Raw genomic sequence first — 12670 nt, forward strand, 5'->3', positions numbered from 1 at the left:
ACTGCAAAGCCCCAGACTTACTATGTGAGGTCATACCTGGCATTCAGCCCCAGACCTGCTATGCTGCAGTGGACCTGTTGCACCATCCCAGACCCAATGTGCCATATTAGGCCTTCTGTGCAGGGCTGGACCTGGTGTGCAGCCCTAGATCCAGTGTGCTGGAGGAATATGTAGGCCCCACCCTGTGCACAGGGCTGGCAGCAAGCTCAGCCCCATGGCTGCTGTTATTTAGATACTTAACCAAGATGAGATATTTTATTCTTCATGATACCTTTTAAAAAACAGGGTGTGTGTTATACTCAGGGGCAAATTAAATGTGAGAAAATATGGTAAATACAAAATTTAGGATATGAAGCAATCTCACCTCCTGCTTCAAAAGAGATATGTCAAATGCCACAACTCAGTAGTTGCACCTTTGGAACAACACACTGTAGTCTCTTACAAGAACATGCCCCTAAATATAATACACACCCTATTTTGGGATGGTCCCAAGAAGGAAAAAAGATCTTACCCTAAGAGTACAGGTAAATACCTGAGTTTTGGGCTCTCCAAGACTAAGGGGTCACACAATGGAGCTGCATGCTGGGGCTGTCATCTTGGAGTTTGGGAGACATGTGCCAGAGTTGGGGGTTGTCCACTGGCCCCAGTCCCAACCCCCTGTGGTGGGGCCCAATCCAGCCACCACAGGGCCACAGTTGCATGATAGGGCCCAATCTGACCATGCTGGTGCTGGGGCCAGAGCCATGAGGTAGGGCCCAATACTACTGTGCTAGCATAGGGGACAGAACCATACAGCCCAGTCCAATCCCACAATGGTGGTGCTGGCTCCAGAGGTGTGCGCCAGGTGTAACCCACCACATTGTCTAGGAGACAGCATGAGGTTCCAGACTTGGCAACACTGGGTCCAACCCAGCATGTGGCTCCAAAGCCAGCAAATGAGGTCAGACCTTGTGCACCAGGTTTGACCTGGAGTGTTAGGTCTGGCCATTAGCCAATCCTGCATGCCAGCCTGATCTGGCACACGTTTGGGGAAGGTAGCTCTGCAGGCTTCCAGAATTTTGACAATGGAGAGTGGGGAGGGAGGAAGTGATGGCAGGATTAATTGCTGCATCTCCCAGAGCTGTAACCATTAATGCTGCCACTCACTGCTCCTCTCTCTTTCCCACTCTCCCTCCCCCCAACAAATTTCTGGACCCATGGGGAGCTATTTTCTTCACATATGGTATACAACCCAATCTTCCCCAACTGCTTTTTGGGGAAAAAGGTGCAGGTTATATACAAGAAAAATATGGTAACAACTTCTCTGGGTCTACAAGTCCCTGAAAACTTGAAAATGCTATTCATTTATGAGGGGGCTGAAGCACTTCTATTACCACGTGACAGCATGTTTGTTCCAGAAGACTGCACAACTCCTCCAGTAACCTGAATTCTGTTGTGCATTAGGAAAATCAGTGGGATCTAGAGGCAAGCCTACCTTCATGACCTTGAAGGTGTGACTTTATTCCTCTCAAATATTTGGCAATTTGAAGTGACAGCTACCCAAAATAAAACATTGTGCTGCTGCCCATATTCCCTCCAGCAGAAAGGCAAGTGATCTCGTATCATGGCAGACATCCAAATTCCCATAAAGGGCTTAGTTGAGGTTTCTTTTATAGCAGGAAAGGTTGTTCTGCACTAAGTGTCCAAATGTTGCCACCTTCTCTCAAATACAAAGTTCCCAAGCAATTGGTCAGGAAACAAAATGGAAATGTGGTTCAAGAAAGCACTGTTCAGTATTTGTAAAGTGGTAACAATGGATGGAGCCCCTTGCCATTTCTTCCTTATGCAGGGACTCCATGTCATTCCCCAAATTCCCCAATCCTACTGGTGTGTCTGCTATGCCCACTCCCCTGTGTCAGTCCACCCCACTCCAGAACTCTGTTACCTTACAACTCTAGCTCCTGAGCCTCAAACATCCTTTCCATTTCCACTCCCCACCCCAAGGCTTGCCTTCTTTGCTACCCACACTCTAGCCCCAGACTTCTGCATACCTGACCAGTTCATCTCTTTGGGGCATGGGTGACTAGTGCCTCTCAAGTTGGGGGGGGGGGCACGTGACACCAGTCAGTGACTGGTGGAGGAGGGGGTCCCCCAGCAGCTGATCACTCACCGAAAAGCAGCTGCGCCGCTTCCAGAAGTCCCGTGGCCACTTCCGATGCTGGCAGGGGAGGCACTGGTGCTTCCGCCTGCTCCCCTGCCTGCCGGCTAAACAGGAAGCGCGGCCTGACAGGGGGTGTACCCCCTACTTGTCGCTGCTGCTTTGGGGTCACTGCTCCCCTTGTCCTCATTGCTCCTTGTTGGGCTGAAACTTGAGCCCTACTTCTCTGTGGGCAAGGAGAACTATGAAATTAACCCACAGTACTCATCTGATACCAGTCAGAAGCTTTATTGACTACAAAAATATTTACTAAATACAAAACAATTAGCTCACTTTACTGGGTCTGTCAGTATATAAGCAGGCAGTTACAAAAACTGAACACATTAGCATGAATCTCACTGCGTCACAGTCTGTCTACAGCTGTTAGTCAGGAGTCACTCCCCTCAGTCGGCCGCACTGAGTGAGCTTCCTGGGTTGCACTGCTCCGATTCCAAGGGCTTGATCTTTTCCCTTGGAAATCCATGCAGACGGTACGAATCGCAAACGACAAATGAATATCTCACTTGCTCGTTGCTATTTAACCATTTAGTGACATCACCAGTACTAAACAAGCTTGTAATATGATATTTGGCTTATAGTTCCAAAATTTACAACAACTCAGCCTTACACATCTGGAATATTTTCCTATTCCAACACTAATTAGTCCCAGTGGTCACCATGTTATGGTTTTATTTATGGTTCTATTGTTCTTGATGTTCCCTGGCATTTTACTGGGTTAACTTTAGGCCAATCATTGACAATCATTAACTGAATCATCTTGAAAAGACTTCTGGGAGTTCAGTCAACTTGACATGACCATATTTAAATTTTCCTCACAACACTCCCTACTCCACCAAGTCCCTGCCTCTGCTATGCTGCCTACCCATTTATCTGTTCCCTGCCTTTTTCCACCTCCATTTCCCCCACAACATCTATGCCTTTTCCATCACTACTCACCCAAAACCCAGACACTGCTCTTCTCCTCCCCTCCATAAGCACTTCTTTCCCAAGCTCCCTATAAACTCAAACCTTCCCTGTAAACCTTCCTTATTTCTTTTGGAGACGGAGTCTTCCCTACAGACAGTAATTTAAGCTGCTGCTCTTTGTATGCCTATGAAGCCAGAGGGGTGGTTAACAGGGATTCAACTGCTTGCCACACCAGTCCATCTGCAGACAGCACTTTTTGCCAACATCAGTGGACCTGATTTCTGGAAATTCCAGAATTTAATCAGATGTTCCTTTCTAAAGGGATTGTGTTACTAAGAAACAGAGAAATGCTACTGATTTGAGCATTAGCCCTCGCCTCACTTGGCCAACAAACGCCATTAAATGCACATTCTGCAAACATGAGCTGCTGACTTCCATAGCTTTTAATGTTAACCAGATAACTCTGACACCATACTTAGCATGCTTTTTATTAACACTAGGGCCAGATTCTGTTCTCCATATTAAATGAGTTAAGTGGACTCAGGCATCTGAGTGCAATTCTATTTCATCCTGCTCAAGTCCCTGAAAAACTTAATACAGACGGTGGATGGGTCTCCTGCTTCCTCGTTTTTATATGACTGGAGGGTAAGATGATGGGGTATTACAAAAGCAGATGCACTAGTGGATTTTCAGGATTTGAACAAGGTGCACTAAAATCAGCATACAATCTCCAGCTCTATGTTAAAACTCCAAGGGCACATCTACACGAGACATTTACTGTGGAGATGACTAAATTAGTTCTGCAATAAAATGTACTATCTACACAACGCAACCCTATTAGGTCGCAGTAGACTACTAAACACCACAAGAGGGTATCCCAGCTAAACACGAGTACTATTCTACAGAGAGATTGTTTCATGCGCTGCAGCATATGTATAGATAGAGACAGGGCTGGCTAGAACACAAGATGATTCAGTGCAGGGCTAGCTGGTAGGCAACCCCCACGCTGAAACATCCTCATGTCTTATCCAGCCCCTCTGCTGCCCATGGGCCCCATCAGAGCAGCCAGTCCAGGGGCTTCATGTGCTATGGAGTTGCCGGCTGGGGCATGAGGGTGCTTACGCATGGAGGATGCCCACAGGCTAGCCCCACACTGAAGCCCCCCTGTCCCCAAGTCAGTCCCTCCTCAGCACATAGAGCCCAGTCAGAGCAGCTCTGGGCTGGCAGACTAACTTCCTGGGTCTCCTGCCCACCTGGGCTGCTCTGACTGGGCTCAATGTGCTGCACATGAATAAACTCTGGAGCAGTATGCTCTGGAGTTTATTCATGTATATTAATAGCACATGTAGACAAATCCTGAGAGATGCTGTAGGTAAATTACTTAATCTGGCAGTGCCTCAGGTTCCAATCTGTATTATAGGGATGTAAACATTAATGTCAGTGAAGTTATTACATATTGCAGTAATGGGAATCATGTGAGCACCTAGACCAGTGATTCTGAACCAGGATGCCAGGGCCCCAGATCTTCTGAAGGGTGCCATGAGGTGCAAGGACATAAGTGAGGTTTTAGGTGATGAGCAGCTAAACTAAGCAGATAAGAGTAGGCCAAGACTTGTCCCTGCTTCCATGATCCCACTGCAAGGCCCTCTTCAAGGAAGCAAGCACTGTAATCTATCAATTAGTTCTTGAAATTGGGTGCCACGCAATTCACAAAAGATTTGGAAGGGTGCCTCAAATCCAATGAGGGGTGCCTTGAGTCCACAAAAATTGAGAACCACTGATTTAAAGGGAAGAAATTTCCCCTTCAGGGAGATATTCTATGTCTTCCTTTGAAACATCTGGAGTTAGCCACTGTCTTCTTATGCAGGAGTACCCAAAACACTTGGAGAAAGGGAGTGAGTCAGCCCCTGAGAAGCTGCATCTGCTACATCCAGTATACTCTCCTAAAAATGTGCATCTGTGAAGAACCAAAGTCTGGAAGATGATACATTTATCATACACAACTTCAAATGTTTTAGCTGACATGGGACCTGAATAACTTGCATGCATTCCACATATATTTTCAATAAGCCTTTCAATAAAATATTCTCTTTTCCTATCATTTCAAATTAAGAAGCTAATTGGAATTTGACCATTCTATCTATCTAAATCCAAAACATTTTCAATTGTTACTAGGGCTATAAGCTTAGAGGTTACAGATCTAACAACTCACAAAATGTATAAGCCTATGAAAATTTCTAGCCTTCATAAACCATAAGTGGACACGGATGATAAATGAATTGAGAGGTCTTTTAAAGCAGAGATGTATTTCTATTTTACAATTCTCTCTGGAGGTTCTCATCAGAAAATTTTGATGAATGCCAAACACAGCTGTCCTATATAAAAAAGAAACAAATATACCCTGATTCTGGAGTTTTTCTAACTTCTTTTGGCACATGACAAATATACAGTTGAGTACAAAGGGATGCGATTCTTGCACATGAACATATGTTATGTAGGAAGATAAGCACAGTGCCATTTTGCTAAGATTTTTTTTTAAATAAAAGCAACACTCTTGAAACTGTTGCACAAGCTTCTCTAACACACAAACACATGATCACTTACCAAAATTTAAGAAGACCAGCTTTGCCTGAATAACAGGACAAAGTTTTACTAGGAATGGAATGGCTATGTACACTCCCACCAACCAGATTATTAACTTCCGTAATCGGAACCATAATCCATAACGCCTGTAAGAGAAAAAAAAAAAAAAACTATAAGAGATTTCAACAGAGCATGAGCTTTATAAAGCAAGTTTCACTCTGATGTCTGTGCTCAGTACTTCTGAAAAATCGGGCCACTTATTCAGGTACACAGAATTAGATACGTAAGGGTATGGACATGACACTTAGAATAATTTAAATACTGTTTAAACCCAAAGCAAATCGGACATATAAACCTGTGAAATTGGTTTAAATCTCCCTGCAATAGTTCAAAAGCATATATAGAAATCCAGTACTATTTTAAACCAGTTCAATCTTGTGTGGCCACCCAAATGTCCCGAGACACAGGTCTAGCTGGTCCTTCAGGCATCCCACACAGAATTGCTTCTTCTCACCCCCAAACCACACCACTGAAATTGGCCACTCTGGTATGCAGCCATAACTCTACTTCCCCCTTTTTTTCCCCCCCTTTCATTTGCACTTTTTATGTATGAGCACCCTTGCACTGCTTGTTTTAGAAAAGCTGTCTAACAATCAGCTGCACACTCACTCCCTATTCAACCACAGCTCAACATGTTCCCCCAGGCCCTGAGAACACAAAAGTGTGGGTCACACAAACTGCAAACTTCAGTCATTTACATGTGTATTTACTCATGTAAATGACTACTCACTGTATTTAACTCATGTTGTAGAGAGAAAGGAAAGCAGAAAAGTGACAACACCCCTCAGTCAGAGGTCACCTACTTCCTAGGGCCTCAAAATGTGGTTGCAAGCACTCCCCCACCCTTCCACTCACCCACCAAAGCCATACTGGGCTGGGTTCCCCTCCCACCCCCAGTGTCAGAACCACAGCACTTCACACAGTTGTGAAGTGGTGCCCAATCAATAACTTTTGGGGACAATTCAACTCTTATGCATGTCCACAGCCCAATTTTATTCAGGCCATTTTTAAAGCTTCAATGTCTTTTAAAGTTTTAATGTATTTTTAGAAATATCCTCAGATGTATAAATGCAGCCACAGAGTAACCATGATGATACAAGAAGACAGGAAAGTCAGATGCTGCCTAAAGAGAAGAGAAGATGCTTACATCTTTAAAATACATTCTTTATCATTTTCTGCTGACTTTACAGAGTGCTGTGCTTGTGACAGGATGCACATCCTTGAACACCTGATCTTTTTATTTTTGAAACATGTCTGACTGCATGTCCCAGTGAAATCATTAAGAAATAGATTCTAACAGTTATGCTGTTAGAAATCCGGAGTGACTTCTCCGAGGTAATAAATGCATTGAAGTCAGCGGAGTTTAGGTCAAATTCTGGCCCTAAAATAAGATTACACAGATTCCTACTATATACAATGGAACATTTTGAAGATTTTCTTATCTATCAAATCTGCAGTGCCATCATTTAACTTGTATCGACTGAGTGATTCAGCCTTGTTTTTTTAAGCAGTCTGCACAAGTGCTAAAGCACCTTGCAGTATAGCTGTCCCTTACCCCAAAGTGCTTACAGTCTCAATGATAGAACACAGAGGATAGGGTCAGGGAAGGACAGACAGCAGATGCAGCCGGACTATTCAATTAAGGCATAGTCAATTAGTTGGTAAGCTCCAGTGCTGCACTTGATACTGTATAGGCCACAGTATGCTCTTCATGGCAGCCACTATGTAATTTTAAGTAAGATAGCAGCTACCATGGCTATCCTTTTAAAAAAAGTTAATTAGACTGTATAGCCCTAGGTTAGTAAAACAGCTCATGTCCTGTAAGTTCTTCTGCCTTGATTTTCAGTTTTCTTCTACCTGGCACACAGTCAAATAAGAGCTTTGGGTAGTTTTTTTCCTCCAGCCTCCTTCCTTTCCTATAACAGCACATTTAAAGTTCAAGACCCAAAAACTTGTATATGCCTCCTCTGAGGGAATTTCTGACCTCAATAGTTTCAATGAGAATATATATATACACACACACACACACACACATACACACACACACACATACACACACACACAGAGTACTTAAACCAGTTCCCATTTGTTCATCAGAAGACCGAACAACTCCTCACCCTCTCACAGCTACGTCGTCTCTGCAGTTGAAGGAAAGTAAAGAAAGCAGTAAAGCCTTATCTTTATCATCAAAGATATACAAGAAACAGATCCACTAAGAAAAGCATTACTATTCTACAACTTGAATCACGCTTGAAGAAATAGAAGAGAAAATAACAAGCTGTTACAAGGGACAAAAATGATATTCTGCCAACCAAGAGGATTCTTGTGCTTTGCTACAGGAAGGAAACCTCTATAAATAAAAGGAGATAACACAGTTTTCTCTGAGATGCTACCATTCTGATAGGTCTGAGCCAAGTTCTGAACAGCTCTGAAGTAAATAACTTCCCTGTAAAACTCTACTGGTTCTTACAAACAATTTTCTCCAGAGTATTTTTCAGAGGAAAAAAACTAAGACAAACAATCAAAGATCTTCATTCAAGGAAAAGTTAAGCAATTTCTCTCCAAAAAACATTTCATTACCAAATGTTATCTAGCGCGCACACAAGCACACACTTCTGTATTTGTTAATAATTAGTCAATCAACAGCCTGGGGCACTAGAACTACCAGCTATGTCCCCAGTAATAACCACAAACTTGCTCTCTACCTACAGCTAGTCTTAAAAACAGATACAGCAGCAAACTGTGCTCTATACCCTGAACTAATCCACTGTTTTGGACCTTTCTGCATGGGCAAGCCAAGAACAATTCTTTGGAGATGCAAGATGCTATTAATCTCATATTAGCCATTTTCAGTGCTGATCTACAAAATGTACTCCCAGCAGGGCTAACAAAGAACAGCACTAAACACACTGACTGGAAAGAATCAGATCCTGAGCTGGAGGATCTCTTTTCCAGCTTGATCACTCAAAAAGTTTCCAGGGAAATTTTAAATGTACCTCCAGTTGTTGCAACTAAAACCGAGCTGGAAATGACCTTCCTACCCTGTGACACTTTTGTAGATTTTTAAAAGGTTTGCATTTCTCACTGGATGGAAACCAAAGATCCTCAGAAACCAAGTGTCTTTCCCCCTCAGAATAGCCAACAGCCTGGTGTTATGGCACTCACTAGGATATACAAGATTCAGCATTAAGTCCCTCTGTTATTCAGTTACTCTGCAATTTCAACCCTTACCCCCCAGTAGCCATAAATATTCTCTAGAAAATGATACAGTAGGGAAGAGGAAGAGAGTTAGGGAATATGTGGGAAAAATGAGAAGAGGAGGAGAAACTAGCATGGTAGGGGACCAGAATCACTAAGCAGAGACCCTATGAGCCAACCCCACCACACAGTGGTGCATAAGAGCAGATGCTCAGCAATTTTCTGTCCCCTTGAAGTTGAGAGGCCGAGAGAGAGGTACATTTTTAGGCCTCTCTTTTGTTTAGTATATATTTAAATAAGTTACATAAGTTATATTAACTGGTCTGCAATAATAACATATTACCCATTTTAAAGTTCTGTCTCTGGCGGGTCTCCTTCAGTGATGGAATTTCTACTTTCCTCTCTGCTCAAATTAAAGGCATTACACCGTACCATCAGCCACCTACTCACCAAGGCTGACAGAATGGATTAGTGCTAAGGACAAGACGTGGGAGGAAGTAGAAACTGGGTTTTTCAGGGAGTTCTAGGGCCCAAATCCTACTGAAATCAACCATGCCAGTGATTTCAAAGCAGACCTAGATTTTGCTCTGAAGTTGCCCGATGGAGATGACAAGTACTGGACAATAGGTCAAGTGTTCAGTGGTCCCCAAATGGCTAGCAGGTAACATGGTTTCCCCCCTGAGGCCCTCCGAGATTGCTTGCAGCCACAGGAATTGAAGAAGTTAAAACTGAGGTGGGCAGGGAAAACAAAGTATAGCGTTGCCAGCCACACATTACTTGCTCAGTACTTTTTTCTGTGTGCCAGGGAGGCATTGGCAACACGTAGTGGGTGCACATGCACCCCAAGCATGGCAACACACCTCCTACGCCGCTCGCCAACCCCACGGCCAACACTGCCAGCAGCGTCAGCACCCCGGTCAGCACTTGCCACTTCCCTGCTGCTGACTGCACTGGCAATATCTGCGGGAGCTCCCCACTTACCACCGCCATGCTCCCATGCCCCCACCACATCCTTTATGCAGGCAACAAAGGGGAACCACCAAAGCAGACATTAGAATGAATGTTGTCCCTATAAGGCATTATCAAAGCTGATCAAACCAATTTTAAGAACAGTCCAGTTGCATGAACAGTCAGCAGACCCCTAAGTTAAGTTTGTCAACATGAGGAATGTGAAGTCCTGATGGTGGAGTACATTCTGTGCCATGCTGTCACAGTACATGTGTCTTTTGTTCCCTCTGTCTTTTTTTAAAAGGCTGACTTGAAACAGGTCTTGGTTTGCTCAGCTCGTCATTCCAAATACTAATTGTTAATGTGACATTAATACCTCGTCACTAGGGAGATGTCTATTTAAAATGCAACCAGGCCAAAGCTTCAATCTATCAGCAGTTATAACTAACCTCCCTTCACTGATAAATAAATGGTAACATACCAGAGAATGGAAATTTAAAAACAGCTGCATAAGTAATGCAGGTAAACTAAAATAGCTATTTTTGGCAATATATTTTTCCCAAGCGACATATTATTCATCCTGGTTTCTACTACCGGGGGCAGAGGCAGCGGCAGCATGAACTGCTCCTTTCCCCTGAAAGAGAAAACTAAGCCAGCCTTACAAGAAAATGCATGCATATTGGAGTTCTGGGGTCATACCTGACCATTCTGATGGCCATAGTCCAGATCTGCCTAGTCAATACCAACAGGCACAGCAATATTTTAACTCACAACTTAATGACAAGCTTAAGCTCTGGAAGAGAGCTACACTTATTTTAGCAAACAGCTGAAGCCAACAAACTGAAGATGAAGCTGAAGCTGAAAAGAAAGCATCAGAAATGGATTCCAATTACTGTCCTCTAACTGCTAAAATCATTGAATGTTCAAGCAAGCAGCAGATAAGGTTTCATGCTCCTTCTTGAGCTACTAAATGCTTCCAAACCACTTCTGGCTTCTCTGAATAAGCCTTTTGAGATTTTATCTAACAAAAAAGCGTGTAGGAAAAGAAAATCCTCTTGCTGAAGTACGTTTAAGGCTCAAGAAAAGGCTCCTGCTCTGCTGTGTGACCTCACAAGGTTCCTGATGCATTCTCAGTCCAGCTTGTTAATCATACTCAATTTGAAATGACTGGATCACAGCTCCCTGTATTTGGCCAGACAGTAGCAGCATCCAATCAAGAAGCAGGACAGAGAACTGGATTCCCACATGAACTCCCACTTTTGCCTCCATTATTGTTAGTCTTTAAATCTCTGTTTTTGTCTAGCACATGCTTCAGTTACACTTCTAATGTCAACTGATTCACCCTGTGAGATGCAAATGGCCAAACCCAAGTGCTCAGTAATGCAAGAGCGCACTGTCTATATTCACATCATTGGGAATCAGCATGCTTCTGGTGCAGAAAGAGAATCAACCACTGACTTTGCAATTTCTGCATCTTCCTTATAACAGTTCAGAATGCAAGTTACAAAGTAGTAAACAGAATACTAAGAGCTTAGCAGGGGTGGGCAATTATTTCCAGCAGAGGGCCGCTTATGAGTTTGCTAGGATGTGAGTTTAAAGATGAGAAGTGCGTGCATGCAAACTGAAGCCATGGATTCCAAGGAAGGGAGGTTCATGGAAAGCAGAAAGTTTTCAAAGACAAAAGGGACCTTGGCTGGAAGGATCAATTCTGATGGCCAAGAAAGGGAAACACATTGCAAAAGGGTGGGATTGGATCAAAAACCAAAAGATGGATCTTGAACTTTCACTACTTGGAGCCAGCAGAAAACTGCACTCTGGGCAGGTACATACACATACCTGGCATACACGTGTGTAAGTCACAAAATCCCTCCTGGAAAAAAGCCATGATTGGGGAGAATGATGGCCCTGCCCTGTTTCAGTTCCACTAGCTTAGCAGCTAGGGTCCCCCTGGACCCATGGGGTTTAAATCTGCAGCTCTTTGACTTGCCAAGCATGTGGTCTTAAACACCAGGCTACAAGTCAAGGACACTCAAACCTACTTTTCCATCTTTCCTTTTCAAGCTGGCCTCTAGATAGTCAAGAGGAGATTTGTGAGGCCAGGAGGAAGCACGTAAACTAGAGGGTGTATGGCTTGGTGAACTGCCTTGCAAAGGAACAGGCCCCAAGTTCTAGCATAGACGCTTGCTCCTCATGTGATAGAAGCTTCCCTGACTGTTCGCCGTTTCATCCACTATTATTAAAACACAAGGGAGAATGGCTCAGTTTCAAGAGGTCTGTTAGAAAAGGGCCTGGATAGTGCTTGACCTGTAAACTAGTATCTAGAAATTGCATTGGGAAGCCAGAGAGCTACAGATTCAAACCCCTTCTGGGTAAGGGGAGCCTAGAACCTGTGGTGTCTCCTTCTGCAATTATTCCTTTAGCCACTAGCCAACTAGGGCTAAAACAGGGAAAGCCCTTTATCTCCCTTCTCTAGGACTTATATTCAGGTAACCACACACCCATCTGGCCAGGGCATAGCCTACTGAACATGTGCAATCGCTCTGGGGATGTTTAGTCACAGTGCCTGGTATTGGAATTGGAAACTCCACTTAAGTCCCAGAACTGCCACTTACACAGCTGGAAAAACCACCACTTTGGCACAGAAAAGGGTCCGAATTCTGTTGCCCTGTGTCTTACATCAGAGCATACAACCTCTGTATCAAAAGTATACATGGGACACAGTGTCCTACCAGGACTGAAATGAATGTAAAGGGCTCAGATTTGAAAACAAAGCCCCCT

The 12670-nt window shown here is 43.8% G+C and overlaps 1 protein-coding gene across 1 annotated transcript in view; it reads right to left on the reverse strand.

Moving 5' to 3' along the window:
- The window catches only part of ABHD12 (abhydrolase domain containing 12), a 78742-nt gene that overhangs the window by 34995 nt on the left and 31077 nt on the right, over positions 1-12670 (reverse strand). The window contains exon 2 of the mRNA XM_019549022.1: positions 5708-5832. Coding sequence (XP_019404567.1) covers positions 5708-5832 — 125 coding nt within the window. The remainder of the gene's footprint in view (positions 1-5707; positions 5833-12670) is intronic.

Source organism: Crocodylus porosus, unplaced genomic scaffold (genome assembly GCF_001723895.1).
Source record: "Crocodylus porosus isolate Cpor-Errol unplaced genomic scaffold, CroPor_comp1, whole genome shotgun sequence".
Classification (NCBI taxonomy): Eukaryota; Metazoa; Chordata; order Crocodylia; family Crocodylidae; genus Crocodylus; species Crocodylus porosus.